Below are 19,486 nucleotides of genomic sequence, written 5' to 3' on the forward strand. Positions count from 1 at the left end.
TTTAACAGATTAATGTACAAAGGAATGAAGTACCCAAATGTTATCGCATGTCTACAAACTGTCTGCATTGTGGCACTCGATGCATAGGCTTTATATGGAAATTATTCTGCGCTGTATATATTAGTTTAGTTGCTGTATTTATTAGTTTAGCTATAAATAAACATATTGAATATCTTAAATGGAAGCCACACGGTTAATCTGTGTTGCACTCAGATAATATAAGAATATTACATATGCTAGAGCAATGTGCAAGACAAATAACTTAGATAGAAAGAAGAGAGAAAAGGCTACTTACAACTCTTTTTAGGTGTAAAATATTGAAAATCAGCAAGAATAGACTGCACACTCCAGCTAATTTTCAAAACTAAGATGATAATTGGCCCATTTACTTTTCATATCCTGAATGCTACCCATTGCAGCATCTAATATTTCTTAAATAATACAGTATTTTGGCCTCCATTATTTTCTCTGGAAGTTCATTCTGTGTGTTGATCATTATATGAAGAGTGACTTCTTGATATCAGCATTAAAATTATATTAATTATTCTAAAGTTATTTCCTCTATGCCCATTTATCTCCAAGGTTTTTAATTAGACACTTCCTCATTGTGCTGAAAAAAATCTCAATTTCTCCTGTGTGTTTTCAGTGACAGGACCAGCATACCATACTATATCCTGATGCTATCGTCTACAAATTGTATTATAATCTTTTGGTTATAATTATTTTTAAACATTGTGACATGTTATGACACATTCCAGGAGCAGATGTAACTTAAACCCAAGTCTTCTATATTACTATTGTACTGCTTGAGCCTTGTTATATGGCTATATAGTTCAGCATTCCAAGTTCCCTCTGTACAAATGACTGCAAGCTTCTGGTTGCCTGCCATTTCAACACACTATCGTGTTTCCTGGCCAACATCTCTGTCCTGGGCTTGCTATAGTGCTTTAGTGAAGCTTAGCGCAAGCTGGAAGATCAACATCTCATTTTCTACTTGGGAACCCTGAAGCTTTCAGGAGTCAATATGGAGTTCAATAATTTAGAGCCTGAGCATCTCTCCCATGTCCTTACCCAACCACACCAGGCCTCGTCATCACATGTACTGTGACCACAAATAACCCATTGTTAGCTGCTAACAGATTTATTACAAGCAGATTATATTTGACTAACTTGAGCGAATTCATTGATGAAGTAAAAGGAAACCTTTGCCTAAGGTACTACACTATACAAATAATCATTTTGCAGTTTCAAATTAAAGTGTTACTGGAAAGAGTCATATTTTGAAGCATTTCGTTTTGCACTCTTCAGGACAATCTCAAGGAATGCCAATATAAAGGGTAAAGACATTGAAATTTCTTGAGAGGAGAGGGTTGTTTAGTTGGCAAGTTGATGTTGATTGGTAGAGATTTGCCCTGGTGATTTTGATGACTCATATAATATCGTTAAACTTCACTAAAATCATTAGTTATATAGATTGCATACGATGTGCCCCTTAAAAAATTACTATTTCTCAGTTTTACTCTAAATAAATGTGAATTATTTTTCAAGTAGTTCATTTAATCATTTCATACAATTTAGTACAAAGAACGTCCGAATTAGGAGCAGTGGTCATTCAATTACATCTTGCCTGATTGGAGTATGAACTAAACTCCACATTCCCACTTAATTCTGATTATCATTGACTCTTTCGTTAGTCATGAATGTATCTTTTTCTGTAAATATGAATATTTCATATCTAAACTGTTGCAATGCTTTCAGCATTGTTCAGACAGAATCAGTTTGTGCTAAATTAAATATTCCTCATAATTATAAACATTGACAAAGAAGACCCATAAATCAAAACTATATATTTTGAAATTTATCAACATTAATTGTAATTGAAAGATATATTGAAAATGTCAATAGTGCAGGAAAATGTTGAGAAATGTTATAGAGTTTTAAGTGCGTATGATATCTAAATGTACAGGTTACAGATCATCCATAATTCAGCAATCCTAGATTCAAGGAATTCATAATAGATACCTCAATATATCTGTTTCCCATATGATGCTTGTGCCTTTGCAGTGCCAGGTCTCTGTGTTCATCATTAATGAATCTTACAAGAGCTTCTCCATTTCGTCTTCCCTGTGAATTTAGGCATAATGCAGCACCACCCCTGTAAATAAGAATAGGAACATTCATAATTAACAGCTGAAAAATACTACTCAGACAAACACATTGACAAATTGCAAAATTTGAAACAAATACATTTCCTCCCAAACAAGTAATGTGACTGATTACGTGTAAGGTATTTAAGCCTGAAAAAAAAGAATTTCAAAGTGAAAACAATCACTATATTTAAAGTATCAGTTATTTACTCAAACAAATGTTATTCAGAAGTAGCAGAGCATTTAGTGTAATACTGTTAATCACACATCACCCTTAAAATAGAACACCACTGGAAACTATATCTCAAGTAGTACAAAGATCATAATAAACATTTAAAAGCTAAATTCAGTTCAAGTCCTTGCCAAAAAGTTTTTTTCTTGTGAACTTAATGGAATTCAAAGTGAATGTTATTAAAAGTGAATGTAAACAATATAAGGAGGACATCGACGTTTCCAGCAAATTAGTAGATGGTTATTCAGCAGATCACTTCTGAAGAGATAAGCAACTGCAAGATCTAAATTCAAGAAACTTATCTTTGCCATCTAAACATTGATTAGTTTAGTTTTATTTCAGTTACCTATTTGTAATAATTATGAATTACTATTTATTATCATGTTCTTTTTTAAAGCTTTTTTGTCTTTTTTCTTTACTTAATCATTTTAATTTTAATTAATGTATTCTTGGTCATTGTGATATCACATTGTGGGTAATCACTAAGGATATCATATCTCGAGGAACATACATTATATCAAACTTGGATTTGAGTACCATTGGTAAGGTATTGGAAATGAACCAACCTCCAAGGCAGACATGGGGACAGGCAGCAATGAAAAAGTGGCTGAGCAGAGGCTGATAGCTAAGTTTAGTACCCATAGGGATGGCCTCAAATGGGATCATGGGTTCATGTCACACTACAGGTGACCACCATTGTACTATACACACACAGGCACTCTTACACACACACATAGGCACTCTTACACACACACACACACACACACACACACACACCTACAAACACACACGCACACATGCACCCTCTCACAAACTTAGACCCCTTTACACTCACACACATGCATATACACTCTCTCTCATAGACACTCACAACCTCCCACCTCCCACCCCCCACAACACACACACACAAACCCACATGCACACATACAAATATGTGTTTGTAGGGTGAATTTGTACTTGCAGAGTTACATTGTTCTTTGCTGTAAAACTGCATGAATCCATGTAAGATTTTGTTAATTCATTTTTTAGATTAGAATCAGTCTAAACATTATGGCACAGACAACACACAAGGGGAAAAACCAATGGGTTATTTCATCACAAATATATAACTTCACACATTTTTGTTTTGAGTTAATCAAAAGAAAATAAACAGTAAATACAGATAAAACAATGTAAATGTAAGACTCTTAAACGGCTTTGCTGTAAGTTCACAATCCAGTATGGAGGCAAGTCATACATACCAACAGGTCCCGGGTTTGATCTTTAGTCTGCATTGAGGTTTAATGAATGCTGCCAGAACACTGATAGAGGCAATTCAGCACCTCAGAGTTAGTAGTTGAATGGGATGGCAGATAAAGGTGGAGAACATCAACTGAGTTTGCTTTGTCTGATGTAAAAACCACGTTACAGTGGATGATTACAAACACATTGCCAGGGATGAGAAATTGACCTTTCAAAGTTTGAACTGTGACCTTGGGAGCAGAAAACAGTGGAATGAAGAACTTCTCAGGGCTATGGATAAGATGTGGAAATGTGAGACTTCGCACAATTCTTTTCCAAAAATGTCAGCAGAGACAACAGGCTGACAGGTTTCTTCTACACTGTAAGATATATGAATCTATGATCATTGTCCAATGATTTCCCCTGGAAAGTGTCCTGAAGCACACATTGGGGTAAGAGGGTGCAGGTAAGAAATTAGTCTTATGGTCATGAAGCTTGATCATACTCAAATGCCCAAATACACATAAGAGTAGCTAAGTTAGCAAGTTGCTGGTGAGTGCTCAGCACTTACAAAATCATACTCAGCACAAATCTTAATTATAGAAATGAAAATATTGTAAAGTAGCAGAAAGATATATAAAATAAGGCTAAACACATATTTTGAAGACTTAGCTGGGCACAGCAAAAACAGCAGTGATTCAAAAAGGCAGGTCATTCCCACCTTCCCCAAGGTAATTAGGGATGGGGAAAAAGTGCTGGCTGAATCAATATTACCCACACCGCAAATGAGTAACAAAATATCTATTATGATTGCAACTGCTCAGAGAATCTTCGATGAGTAGAATCCATGGATTCTAATATGAGTATTTAATATTTCATGGTTTCTTGATAAATTTAAGTAAAGAATTTGGCCTTTGATTGATTTAATCTGGGCAAGATACTGAAAATTGATATGATTTATGCCTAGAGGAACTACAACCACATATATCATTCTTTATCTAAGATGTTTCTTTTAATATTTCTAAGTAGAGTTAAAAGACAAAATGAGCTGTAAAATGCATTACCAAAATCAAGTAGCAACATCAGAATTTGAGTCCTGGGGGGCCTATATTTACAGAAAACAACACCAGCTGTCTCAACTCCCACTAAGGGATTTCTGAGCTTGAAGTGCAGTTGGATTCACTGCATAGCATTTGATCAGCTAAAAGTTTCCTGGATCAAAGGCTGTAGGAAGTTGTCAGTATACAGCCAATAGGGCTTCAAAGTTACAAGTAAGTGGGAATCAGAAAGGAGGAAGAGGATAGCAGCAAACAAATCATTTGGAAACGTGGTATTCTCAAACAAAATTTAGAGTCGAGAGTGGGGTGCTGGAAAAGCACAGCAGGTCAGGCAGCATCAAAGGAGCAGGAGATTCGACGTTTCGGGCATAAGCCCTTCGTCAGGAATGCGCCCCACTCCTGATGAAGGGCTTATGCCTGAAAAGTTGATTCTCCTGCTCCTCGGATGCTGCCTGATTTGCTGTGCTTTTCCAGCAACACGCTCTCAACTCTGCTCACCAGCATCTGCAGTTCTCATTTTCTCCTCAAACAAAATTGAGCATTGCACACTATTAACGGAATCAAAACCTCAAGGTGTCAGGTCCTATGAGCCAAAAGCAGGTATGCAGTGGAAATTTGATATTCCAGTGGACAGCCAGACTGTTGTGGACTTTTTTTTATGTATTCATGGAATGTGGGCATTGCTAACTAGGCCAGCATTTGTTATCCATCCCCAACTGTCTTGAAGAAGGAGATAATGTGCTCTTTCTTCAACACTTGCAACACATCCTTACAGTGTACAGACAAGCACAGTGCTGTGAGGGAGTTTCAGGATTTTGAGCCATTGACAGCAAAGGAAAGGCTCCACATGAAGAAAAGTATGTTTTGGATGGGAACTTGCAGGTTTCCATCTCCTGCCCTTTTCCTTCTAAGTGGTAGACGGTGCTGTCGAATGAGCCTTGGTGAATCACTGCACTGCATATTGAGGATGATACACAGTTGCCACTGTGTGTCAGTGATAAAGCAAATGGATGTTGAAGGCAGCAGATGTGACAGCTTGCAGCATTATCTATAATAGTATCAAACTTCTTGCATTCATGCTGGCAAGTGGAGAGTATTCCATCACACTCCTGACTTGTACCTTGTAGGAGTTACTTATTAGTGAGATCTGTCTCGTGAAGAAATGGAGGACTGGATGGTTAATATCCATAGATATCAGCAAAGATAGGGAAATAAAATATTGCAGAGCTCAAAAGGGAGGATGAGGAGTGAAAGACTTTATTTGGAAGCAAAAGTCAAGAAAAAGAGTGAAAATGCTACTTAGTGTATTGTACTGACATCCAAATAAAGTGAAGGATGTCTGCTGTAGGAAGGATTTTGTGCAACTTGAAAAGATTTACAAGGATGTTGTCAGAGTTGGAGGGTTTGAGCTGTAGGGTGAGGCTGAATAAACTAGGGCTATTTTCCCTGGAGCATCAGAGGCTGAGGGGTGACCTTATAAAGGTTTATAAAATCTTGAGGAGCATGGATAGGGTAAATAGACATGAACTTTTCCCTAGGGTGGGGGTGTCGAAAACTAGAGAGCATAGATTTAAGGTGAGAGGAGAAAGATTTAAAAGGGACCTAAGGGGCAACTTTTACATGCAGAGGGTAGTGCTGCTAGAGGAAGTGGTGAAGCTGGGACAGTTACAACATTTAAAAGGCATCTGAATGGGTATATGAATAGGAAGGATTTAGAGGGCTGTGGACCAAATGCTGGGAAATGGGACTAGATTTATTTAGGACATCTGGTTGGCATTGACGAAGGGTCTGTTTCTGTGCTGTACATCTGTATAAGAGTAGATCTACAAAATATTATTGAGACATCCAAGATCTTTAGAATGTCAATAATGAGTTATACTCCTTCCAATTCATAGAATCCCTACAGTGTGGAAACAGGCCATTTGACCCAGCAAGTCCATACTGACCCTCTGAAAAGTATCCCACTCAGACCCATTCCCCGACCCTATTACTCTACATTTAACCTGACTAATGCACCTAGCCCTACACATCACTGAACACCATGGGAAATTTAACATGGCCAATTCACCTAACTGCACATCTTTGCACTGTGGGAGAAAACCGGAGCACCCAGAGGAAATCTGGGAGAATGTGCAAACTCCACAACCCAGTCATCCGAGGCTTGAATTGAACCCAGGTCCCTGGCGCTGTGAGGCAGCAGAGCTAACCACTGAGCCACTGTGTTGCCAAGGATAGGGGAGGGAAATATTTCTAATGTGTGTTCAGGTGAATTTTCTTGATCAGTCTGTTTCCTACCCTTTTAAGAAGGTATGACAGATATCCTGGAGTGCTGTAGAGTTCGGAGAAGAGATGAAACAATGGAATGATTTGAAAACAAGGATTAAAAAAAGGCTAAATTGCCCATGGTGTTCAGGGATGTGTAAGCTAGGTGCATGAGTCAGAGTAAATGCAGAGAAACAGGATAGGGGAGTGGTCTGAGTGGGATATTCTTCAGAGGGTCAGCATGGATTTGTTGGGTCAAATGGCCTGTTTCTACGCTGTTGGGATTCTATGAATTGGAAGGAATGTAGCTCACATTATTGTGATTCTAAAGATCTTGGATGTCTCGATAATATTTAAAAATTAAGATGTTGCTTGACTGGGTGCTAACATCAATAGGTGAAATGGATTTGCTATGAGCTCAGAAATGAACAGTTCAGTTTCAGATAGCCTCAAACTTTTGGAGGATAGCATATGAGAGATCAGTTTGGAGTGTAGAGAAACAGTCAAATCAGTGGAGGCTAGTTCACTGAATTCATTCAAGACAGAAAAGTTGGTTTTTTTGATAGACAAGGAGTCTGATTATGGGGATCAGGCATGAAAGTTGAGTTGACACCACAACCAGATCAGCGATAATTTTAATGGCAGAGCAGGTTCAGAGGAACAATGGCTTACTTTGGCTCTTGAGTACTGTGTTTCTATGAATCTAGGTGGTGTGAAGGAAGACAAGAGTTGGATATATGTCAGTGAGCTAACAGTTGAAGAATGAGTCGAGCCTGCAGCAATAAAGTGCTGTGGATGGGTAAAAATCAATGCAAAGTGGAACTTCCACCCCTCAAAGAACAGGAGGCCCATCATCTGGAGCTGCCAGAAAATCCAATGTGCTCCTGGTGAAGCAACACAGTGACCGGCCAGAATCCCATTCTGAGTGCTGCTGGGACTCAGAGGAAGCCCCATGAAGCCTGGTGAATCAAGGACTTTAGGCAGGATTTGATGGGGCAGGAGGGGGAGAAATGAGATGACCTATAGGAAGCGAGTTGTGGGTGGTAGCAGGAAATATTATAGTGAATAACATTTTACTTTGCATAGACTTCTAAGGTCGCCGACACTTAGAACCAGAATCAACCCCACAAATGGCATCAGCACACTGACTGACGTGACCATTTAGCTTAGAAGGAACATTGGAATCAGAGTTAGTTTAAAGAAGAGTAGCTTCAAAAAATGTATCCCTTCCTTCATGCCTTTTTTAAAAAGCTTTTTACTCTAATTATTTCTTTATATATGGTGGGTGTGCTGCTGATTTCAGTTCCTGCCCAGCCTCAGTATTATTCTGGGAACTCATGGGTTGGAAGATGGTGAATTAGCTATCTTACCTATTTTACTTCCTCCCACACCCTCCACCCCTGAAAACACAATTAGTGAGAACACATAACATCCATGCCTCTTCGATACGGAATCATGCAGCCAAACCTATACAAAAATATTCACCTAAAATTTTTTTTAGGGTGGCACGGTGGCTCAGTGGTTAGCACTGCTGCCACACAACGTCAGGGACCCAGGGTGGATTCCAGCCTTGGGTGACTGTCTTTTTGAAGTTTGCACATTCTCCCCGTGTCTGTGTAGGTTTCCTCCTGGTGCTCCTCTCACAATCCAAAGATGTGCATGTTAGGTGAACTGGCTATGGTAAATTGCCCATAGTGTTCAGGGATGTGTGAATTAGGTACATGAGTCAGGGGTAAATGTAGAGAATAGGGTAGGGGAATGAATCTGGATGGGTTACTCTTTGGAGGATCAGTGTGGACTTGTTGGGCCTTATGGCCTATTTCCACACTATAGGGATTCTATGATTCTATGAAAATTTATGCACTTGACATTGGTGAGGTAAAAACAGGTTCAGTGTACATACTATCTTAACAAGGGTGGAGATGAAATTTGACGTGTGGAGACCGAGGAAAAGAAAAAGATGACCAACCTGAACAAGACCACAATTACATTTCAAAAAATACATAATCAGAGGATAATTGTTTGGAAAGTAGTATTAGTGTACCGTTATCATAATCTTTTCTTATTCTGTTAGATACTAACTTAGCTATGTTCAGACCCCTGAAGAATCGAGCAATATCTTGGTCAGATGACTGCCAGGGTAACCCCCTCGCTCTGATTACTGTATTATCATCAATGATCTCCATCTTGCTGCTGTCAATAAAATTTTAAAAATGTAAACTTTTTAAAATCCAAGAAATATAAGTCTTAATTTCCAATCAATTAACACTCAGTCAATGTTATGTACACAAAATTAGCCAAATGTAATAAAAACAAAATATACTGGAAATACCCAGGTCAAGCAGCATTCCATGGTGAGAATGACATTAATATTTAAACTCTTTCTTGCCCCATAGAAAGAGGGGTTGTTGATTATTTTTAGTACTTCTTTGTTTTTACTTCATGTCTAGCGTTTCATTGTCCTGCTTTTGTAGTAGTACGTCGACTGAGTTAGAAATGAATTTCACAATAGCTATATTACTTTGATATTGTAATTAGCATCTTTATCATGAAGAAATGTTGAATAATTTGGACTGGATAGTGCAAATGAAGTTAGCAGCTGCCATTTATTTTAGGTTCTAAAAAGCTGAGGAGAATTTTAAGGGAGAAGAATTTATAGGTTTTAGGAGATTGAAATGCTTGGAAGAGATGAAGTTCTGCAAGAAAAAATTAAAAATCAAAGACAAGAATTTGAAATTGGAGGAAGTAGAGAAGGAGCTAAGGTAAAAAAAAGAGGGAAGGAGGTTTGCATTTATAATTACACTTTTCACAACCAGATTGCTCAAAGCACTTTGCAGCTAATGAGTATTTATTAAAACTATCATTGTACTGTAGGAAACAGTAATGTAAAACTGGTCAGATAGTCTGTTTTTTTTGTCTTGCTGATTGAGTGATTACCATTGGCTAAGACATTGGGGATTATCCCTCTGCTCATTTGTGAAATAATGCCAGAGGAGTGGAGGCAGACGGGACCTTAGCTCAAATTCTCATCCAAATGTGGCTCCGTCAGCCCTGCACAGTGTCAGCTTTTAAAAATATACTCAAGCCTTAGAATAAGATTTGAACCTGAAGTTTTGTGACCGATCTTGGAATAGGATATGGAATACAATTTGGAAAAGTTGGAATGAACTCAAATCTTTGAAGGCTGGAAAGTGGGAAGGTAGTAGGAAGACCATTATTAATCCAGATTTGATGAGTGTAAAGCATGAATAAATATTTCAGTAACAAACATTTAATAGTGTAGGCAGGCAAAGTTATTTAGGTGTAAGTGAGCAGTCATTATGATGGTGAAGATAAGAGATCAAAAATTCAGCTAAGAGATGTTGAAATTATCAAGAGCTTGGTTAACCCAGAATGTGGCTAGGAAGGGAGCTTGTGGCAAGGATATGGAATTCGTGGAGGAACTAAAGGCAATATTTGAAGATAATTAATTGTAGGTGGAATCAGAGTTGGAATTAAAATTACAATCTTCTTGTGCAATGACAAACAAACGCCATTTGACAGTATAATACAGTGACAATGCATTGAACTTAGTTCACAGTGCGCATTGGTGCTTTCTGACTTTGGACTCAAAATGCCCATAAAGCAAATTTCCACTCTATGAGGAACGGCTGAGGATACTGGGGTTGTATTCGTTGGAGTTTAGAAGATTAAGGGGAGATCTAATAGAGACGTACAAAATAATACATGGCTTTGAAAAGGTGGATGCTAGAAAATTGTTTCTGTTAGGCGAGGAGACTAGGACCCGTGGACACAGCCTTAGAATTAGAGGGGGTCATTTCAGAACGGAAATGCGGAGACATTTCTTCAGCCAGAGAGTGGTGGGCCTGTGGAATTCATTGCCACGGAGTGCAGTGGAAGCCGGGACGCTAAATGTCTTCAAGGCCGAGATTGATAGGTTCTTGTTGTCTAGAGGAATTAAGGGCTACGGGGAGAACGCTGGCAAGTGGAGCTGAAATGCGCATCAGCCATGATTGAATGGCGGAGTGGACTCGATGGGCCGAATGGCCTTACTTCCACTCCTATGTCTTATGGTCTTATGGTCTTCTAACAAGGAGTACATTTTCAATGCTTCCCCAAGAGAAGGGAAGGAAATCAAATGCAAAAAAGGGCATGTCAACAACAGGTCATTTTAATCATGTTCCCAGAGTAGCACAGCCATCTTTTTTTTGTCTCTGTTGCAAAGTGCATATGATAGCAAGTGGCAAGAACAGGAATGGAATTAATTCTTCTCAAACTCCTTCACCAATGTATGTACAGTACCTGGCTACAATATAAATTTCATATCAATAGCCTGTAGTGCAGACCACAGCAATGGGCTCATTACGCTCCAATGAGAAAACAAGAACAGAAATAAGCCACTTAGCCTTTCAGCCTGTCCCACCATTCAATTAGATCATTGCTGATATCCACCATAATTGGATCTATAACTGGGAATATCCCAATCCAACATATTTATCTATTTCAGTTTTGAAATATTCCATTGATTTTTTTTGGGGGGGGAAAGAGATTTTCAGGTTTTCAGTACCTGGTGTGAGGAAATGCTTCTTAATATCACACATGAATGTAGAATACTAATTAAAAATATTAGTTTGTAGTCTTCTCCAACACACCCATCCTCCTCTCCACACTGCCAACCTCCGCTACAGGATGTAATTTTTCCTTATCTATTATGTCAACACTTATAATTATCACAATCATCTCAACTATATTATTAATTAATCTTCCATACTCAAGGAAATAAAAGGCTAATCTGTGCAACCCTTCTTTATAATTATAATTTTTCATCCTAGTATTATTCTAGTGATTCTGCCTTGCGCTCTCTCCAAGGCTAGAACAGATTTCTGCAGCATATTGCTCAGAACTGATCTTAATACTCTAAATGGAGTCTAATCAGGTTTTTATATATGTGTAAAATAACTTCAACTATTTGAAAGTTCAAACCTTGAGAAAAAAAGTCAGTATATTAATAGACTTCTTCATTATTTAGTCTAGCTATCCTGATCTTCATAGGAGACCAAATAACCTCACTATTACTCCTTATTTCCTAATTTCACACTATGGTTAAAATACTCTAATCTATCATTCTTGAGTCCGTAATATAAATTTCATAACAAGCGCCTGTGGTGGGGATCACAGCAATGAATTCATTACATTCAAATAAGAAAACCAGAACAGAAATAGATCATTTAGCCTCTTCAATTAAATGATACAAATATCTCAGTAATCACTTCCCTAGCTTTCCATAGAGTTCTAGGGTACACCTGATCAGGTCCTGGGGATCTATCCACTTTTATGAGTACCACTCAATTACATCATTGCTGATCTCTCCTGCATTTACCTGTCTTGGTTCAATAACTGTGAATATTCTGGTCCAATATATTTATCCATCTCAGTTTTGAAACTTTCCATTGATCAGTTTTATTTTTGGGGGTGGGGGTGGGGGTGGTGCCGAGAGGTTTTCAAGTGAACTTCATCCGTTACAGCATTGACTTGTCATTTAATCTACAATGGAATTTTGTAGAGATTGCTGATGTTTTGCTGTTGATCACATCTAAATGTAAGAGACAAATTTTGCTTTTTGAGTATTAAGTAATAATGAACACATTTACAGAAGTGGAACAGAAATCAAAAATCAGCAATGATCTGTATTTTGCATCAGTATTTACTGGGGAAAAGGACATGGAAGATATAGAAAGTAGCAAAATAGATGGTGGTATCTTAAAAAATGTTCATATTAGAGAGGAGGAAGTGCTGGATGTCTTGAAATGCATAAAAGTGGATAAATCCCCAGGAACTGATCAGGTGTACCCTAGAACTCTGTGGGAAGCTAGGGAAGTGATTGCTGGGCCTCTTGCTGAGATATTTGTATCATCGATAGTCACAGGTGAGGTGCCGGATGACTAACATGGTGGCTAACATGGTGCCACTGTTTAAGAAAGGTGGTAAGGAAAAGCCAGGGAACTATAGACCAGTGAGCCTGACATCGGTGGTGGGCAAGTTGTTGGAGGGAGTTCTGAGGGACAGGATGTACATGTATTTGGAAAGGCAAGGACTGATTAGGGATGGTCAACATGGCTTTGTGCATGGGAAATCGTATCTCACAAACTTGATTGAGTTTTTTGAGTAAGTAACAAAGAGGATTGATAAGAGCAGAGCAGTAGATGTGATCCATATGGACTTCAGTGAGGCGTTCAACAAGGTTCCCCATGGGAGTCTGGTTAGCAAAGTTAGATCTCATGGAATACAGGGAGAATTAGCCATTTGGATACAAAACTGGCTCAAAGGTGGTGGTGGAGGGTTGATTTTCAGACTGGAGGCCTGTGACCAGTGCTGGGTCCACTACTTTTCAGCATTTACACAAATGATTTGGATGTGACCATAAGAGATATAGTTAGTAATTTGCAGATGACAACAAAATTGAAGGTGTAGTGGACAGCGAAGAAGGTTACCTCAGACTACAACAGGATCTTGATCAGATGGGCTAATGGGCTGAGAAGTGCCAGATGGAGTTTAAATTAGATAAATGTGAGGTGCTGCATTTTGGGAAAGCAAATCTTAGCAGGACTTATACACTTAATGGTAAGGTCATAGGGAGTGTTGCTGAACAAAGAGACCTTGGAATGCAGGTTCATAGCTCCTTGAAAGTGGAGTCGCAGGTAGATAGGATAGTGAAGAAGGCATTTGGTATGCTTTTCTTTATTGGTCAGAGTATTGAGTACTGGAGTTGGGAGGTCATGTTGCAGCTGTACAGGACATTGGTTAGGCCACTGTTGGAATATTGCATGCAATTCTGGTCTCCTTCCTATCGGAAAGATGTTGTGAAACTTGAAAAGGTTCAGAAAAGATTTACAAGGATGTTGCCAAGGTTGGAGAATTTGAGCTATAGGGAGAGGTTGAATAGGCTGGGGCTGTTTTTCCTTTAACATCGGAGACTGAGGGGTGACCTTATAGAGGTTTACAAAATCACAGGTCATGGATAGGATAAATAGACAAAGTCTTTTCCCTGGGGTGGGGGAGTACAGAACTAGAGGGCATAGGTTTAGGGTGAGAAGGGAAAGATATAAAAGAGACCTAAGGGGCAACTTTTTCACACAGAAGGTGATACGTGTATGGAATGAGCTGCCAGAGAAAGTGGTGGAGGCGAGTACAATTGCAACATTTAAAAGGCATCGGAATGGGTATATGAATAGGAAGGGTTTGGAGGGTATGAAATGGATGCTGGCAGGTGGGACTAGATTGGGCTGGGACATCTGGTCGGCATGGACGAGTAGAACCGACGGGTCTGTTTCCATGCTGTACATCTCTATGGAGGTGCATAAATCATCTAGACCAGATGGACTACAGGCAGAAGTGAGTACTGCAGTTGCTGGAGATTAGAATCAAGATTAGGGTGGTGCTGGAAAAGCACAGCAGGTCAGGCAGCATCTGAGGAGCATGAAAGTTGACGTTTCCGGCAAAAGCACTTCATCAGGAATGAGATGGACCACACCCCAGAGTTCTAAGGGAGATAACTGAAGAAGTAGTGGCGGTGTTAGTGGTAATCTTTCAGGAATCGCTAGAATCAGGAAGGGTCCCAGGGGATTGTAAAATTGCTAACGTGACACCCGAATTTTAAAAAAGGAATAATGCAAAAGATTGAAAATTACAGACTGATCAACCAAACCTCCGTCATGAGTAAGATCCTGAAATCTGTTGAGAAGGATTAGATTCAGAAGTGAATGGTACAATAGGGCAAAGTCAGTATGGTTTCATCAAAGGGAGGTTATGCCTAATAAATCTTTCAGAATTCTTTGATGAAGTCATGAACAGGCTAGACCAAGGACAGCCAATGGATGTTATCTACCTGGACTTCAAGAAGGCCTTTGACAAGGTGCCGCACAGGGGGCTACTGAGTAAGGTAAAAGCCCAAGGTATTAGAGGCAGGATGCTAGCATGGATAGAAGCTTGGCTATCTGGCAGAAAGCAGAGAGTGGGGATAAAAAGGTCTTTCTCAGGATGGCAGCCGGAGACAAGTAGTGTTCCGCAAAGCTCAGTATTGAGACCACAACTTGTCACTTTATACATTAACGATCTACATGAAGGAACTGACAGCATTCTGGCTAAGTTTGCAGATGATAGAAAGACAAGTAGAGGGACAGATAGCATTGTGGAGGTGAGAAGTGGCAGATAGAGTACAACGTGAGAAAATGTGAGGTCATGCATTTTCGAAGGAAGAATAGAGGCATGGACTATTTACTAAATTTTACTAAGTGGGGAGAAAATTCAGGAGTCTGAAGTACAAAGAGACTTGAGAATTCTCGTTTAGGATTCTCTCAAGTTAACTTGCAGCTTGAGTCAGTAGTTAGGAAGGCAAATGCAATGATGGAATTTATTTTGAAAGGCCTTGAATATAAAAGCCGGGATGTACTTCTGAGGCTCTCTATCTCTCTGGTCAGACTGCATTTGGAGTATTGTGCACAGTTTTGGGCCCCATACCTCAGGAAGGATGTACTGGTTTTGTAGTGTGTACAAGAATGGTGCCAGAAATGAAAAGCTTAACATATGAGGAGGTTTGAGGACTCTGGATGGAATTTATAAGGATGCGAGGGGATCTATTTGAAACATATAGAATATTGAATGGCCTGGACAGAGTAGATTTTGGGAAGATGTTTCCATTGGTAGGACAGACTTGAACCTAAGGGCACAGCTTGAGATTAAAGGGAAGAGATAAGGAGAAACTTCTTCAGCCAGAGAGTGGTGTATCTATGGAATTCATTGCCACAGAATGCTGTGGAGGCCAGGTCATTGAGTATATTTAAGACCGAGATAGATAGGTTCTTGAGTATCAAATGGATCAAGGGTTATGGGAGAAATTGGGAGAATGGGGTTGAGAAACTTATCAGCCATGATTGAATGGCGGAACAGACTTGATGGGCTGAATGACCTACTCTCTGCTCTTATGTCTTGTGGTCTTATAATTGTATTCAATGGCGAAACAGAAACTACTCACAGTGAGTTTTGAGAAGATTTGTAGCTCAGGTTGAGGTTTCGGATGTAGGTTTGCTCGCTGAACTGGGAGGTTCATTTCCCGATGTTTCGTCACCCTAGTAGGTAACATCTTCAGTGGGCCTCAGGTGAAGCAGGAATCATGTACTGCTTCGCCTGAGGCCATTGAAGGTGTTACCTAGTTCGGTGACGAAACGTCTGGAAATGAACCTCCCAGCTCAGTGAGCAAACTTACATCCAGAATCTATTCATGTTTTGATATGTTATACGCTTCTGTCCCCACTAAAACTAGTTATCTTGGGTAGCATTTTCTGTATTTCTAAACGTCTTGAAAAAATATCATGAAAAGCTGACCCTTCAGTACAGATAACTGGAGGAATACAAAACTTGTCATGCAACTCCCACCTCCTAAATAATTGCCTAACCTTTATATTTTGCCACTAATTCCAATTGTTCCAGTGGAATAAAAATGCAGCAGAAAATATAAGGCATAAAGAAGTAAACACTAAACCAGTATTATCATGGAATGTCTCTGAGCTTCATAATTTTCGATTTTGAAGACTTACCAAGTGCCAGTTTCGAATTTGTGATTCACTCTTTCTGGATTGGTAAACCTGTGATCTAAACAGAGCAAAGTGTTAAAAATTCAATTTATTCACATGAAAACAAACAGAAGTCTGCTGATCTGATGTTCCTTACTGTGGGGTTCAGCTATAATGGTTAATATAATGTCACTTGAAGTCATAATATCTGAAACACCAAACTGGAAGGAGTCTGATCTATTTTCAAGATGTAGATCTGCAGAAATTATCAAGGAAAGAAGTGCTTAAAAATAATGGTCTAACAGTATCGCATTAGACATCTGAAAAACTGATTGCAAATTTTGTAAGGTCTATCCACCACACAAACAATGAATTTACTGCTAAATTGGCTAACATGGGATAGATACAAATTAAAACCTCTAATCCAAGCCGTCCCATCTAGAGTCATAGAGTCATACAGCATAGAAACAGACTCTTCGGCCCAACTTGTCCAAGCCAGCCAGGTCTCCTAAACTGAACTAGTCTAATTTGTCTACATTTGGCCCATATCCCTCTAAATCTTTCTTATTATTGTCCCTGTCCAAATGTCTTTTAAATGTTGTAATTGTACTCACCGGTACCACTTCTCATTCCAAATACGCACCACCTTCTGTGTGAAAAAGTTGTCCCTCAGATCCAATTTAAATGTTTTCCCTGTCTCCTTTACTCTATGCCCGTGAGTTTTGGATCCCCTACCCTGGGAAAAAGACCTTGGCTATTCATCTTATCTATGCCCCTCATGATTTTATTAACATCTGCAAGGTCACTCCTCAGACTCCTACATTCCAAGGAAAAAAGTCTCAGCCTATCCAGCCTCTCCTTGTAACGCAAATCCTCCAGTTTCAGTAACATCTTTGTAACTCATTTTTTTGCACTCTTTTCAATTTAATAACATTCTTCCTATAACAGGGCAACCAAAATTGTATTCAGTACTCCAGATGTGGCTATATCAATGTTTTGTGCAGCCGTAACATGATGTCCCAACTCCTTTACTCAATGCTCTGTTCCTCTTACTCCCACTTCTTGAATATACAGATGTACTGTCAACATTGAAATAAATTGAATTATGATCAATTTTTACTCTTTGTTTCATATTCACTTCTGTCATTAATTTAGGCCCCATGTTATGGCGACTTACAAAATATTTCACTGCATTTTTTTTGTAAACAATAAACTGTTATTCTATTCTATTAATTGATACTGAGCATTCAGGCTGGAAAGGTACCAGGTTTATCTTTAATCTGTATTAGTGCAGACAGAGAAATTTGTGCGATAGATATAATGGACTTAAATACCCTGAGCTAATGAATACATATCAGTCAGGATTTATGCTCAAATTTCTATTGGGGATCCTTATTGGACATGCTTGGACTACAGATATGAGCAGCACTGAGGCAACCAACATCCTTCTTGTTTGCTGACAACCCATTGTTAATGTTTGCGCATTAACACCTATTTCAATGAGCTAATAGAAACCTGTCCACATTGTCATACTGCTATTGGAGTATATCACACTATCTTCAGATAGGAAAAAGGGGTAATAAAAGATAATATTTGGGAGTGGGGGACAGTGAAATGTCTTGTGTAGGCCCAAGACTATAACTATCCTCTAATTCCCATTCAAAGAAGACCACTCTTTGATCAAGTCTTTGACATTATTTTATCCTTTGTGGTGGCAGAAAACTAATATTTTATATTTGACAAAATGCACAATCGATCCTTTGTGTTTTACTATCAAACGTATCACTTCCCTATTTCTTAACAAACAATTTGGGTGCTATTAAGCCTGGGCAAAGATAAAATGTTCTTCCTTAATTTTTGCACCATTCCTCATTACGAAAACATATTGACGCTTGCACCCAAATGCATCATTGGGATTACCCACCCCAGGGAACTTTTGTCATTTCTTGTTTAAAAATATCCTTGACTGAAGTCAAATCAACCTTGAGTATCACAGAAAATAATTGGATCACCGATTCTGGTTAGTAAAATGTAACAGCATAATAAAGGAGCATCTACTAAAAATTATTTATTTACAAACTTGAGGGGTTTGCTTGAAGCCACCATAAAAATGCATACATTTTTGTTTAATCAGCAATATAACGATATTTATTTGCAATGGAAAATAAACTAAAAATGATCAGCACAGGACCAAACGTGAACTTAAACAAGAGGGCAATAGGCTGAAAAATCTGAAGTATACCAATGTGGGATTAAGATTCCCAATTGCCTCAAAACATTTAAGACTACACATTAGAGGAAAACATTTTTCTCATAAATTACTTTAAGCTCTCTTACAAAGGTTTATTGAGTAGTGAGCTGATTGATCTGCTAAAGAGTTAACAGCAAAATATCTGTGTGAATCATTCACATGAAAACGTATTCATGAGAAAAATTAAATGCCACCCAATCATCTCCATTGAACCCTTCACCCACTACACCGCAGCTGGATGCGTGGGTGATAGAAAGAAAAACAGACTCTACTTTGGATCATTAGAGACTTTCAAAATCAATGTTAAATTCCAAGTTGCTGTTCAAGGCCAATTTAATGGAGAGTTGCACTGTATTGAGGCATATAAACAGGATCCATTAGATATTTCAAATCAACCTGATGAGAGATGTTATTACACACTTCTGGAGTAATTTGAACTTGAACTTGGGTTTCCTGACTCTGAGATAAGGACACTGCTGCTGCAATAATCCTACCAGTACACCACATTTGTTCCCGTTTAATAGGGCTGAGCTACGGTGTACACATATGTCAGCATTATCTCTAGCCTGGTAGCTTAACAGTCAATATTCTTGCTCTAGATCCAGTGACACCTAGATTTTGCAAAGTGAATATACTAACATTAAATGAGGATGTGATTACGTTCTTACAATCAAAGCAGCTTGCTGAAACTTGAGTGCCTTGGCTCATACAACTGCAAAACATTTACTGAACCTCAAATTTGACTT

The 19,486-nt window shown here is 38.8% G+C and overlaps 1 protein-coding gene across 4 annotated transcripts in view; it reads right to left on the bottom strand.

The window, feature by feature from the left end:
* Positions 1-19,486, bottom strand: part of LOC140477044 (epithelial splicing regulatory protein 1-like) — an 82,145-nt gene that overhangs the window by 56,224 nt on the left and 6,435 nt on the right. For 3 of the 4 annotated variants that reach the window (XM_072570213.1, XM_072570212.1, XM_072570214.1), the window contains exons 5-8: positions 16,647-16,745; positions 16,514-16,568; positions 9,003-9,113; positions 2,023-2,155 (exon numbers count right to left, since the gene is read on the bottom strand). In XM_072570213.1, coding sequence (XP_072426314.1) covers positions 2,023-2,155; positions 9,003-9,113; positions 16,514-16,568; positions 16,647-16,745 — 398 coding nt within the window. The remainder of the gene's footprint in view (positions 1-2,022; positions 2,156-9,002; positions 9,114-16,513; positions 16,569-16,646; positions 16,746-19,486) is intronic. The other variant, XM_072570215.1, reaches the window with a different exon arrangement.

Source organism: Chiloscyllium punctatum, chromosome 5 (genome assembly GCF_047496795.1).
Source record: "Chiloscyllium punctatum isolate Juve2018m chromosome 5, sChiPun1.3, whole genome shotgun sequence".
Taxonomy (NCBI): Eukaryota; Metazoa; Chordata; class Chondrichthyes; order Orectolobiformes; family Hemiscylliidae; genus Chiloscyllium; species Chiloscyllium punctatum.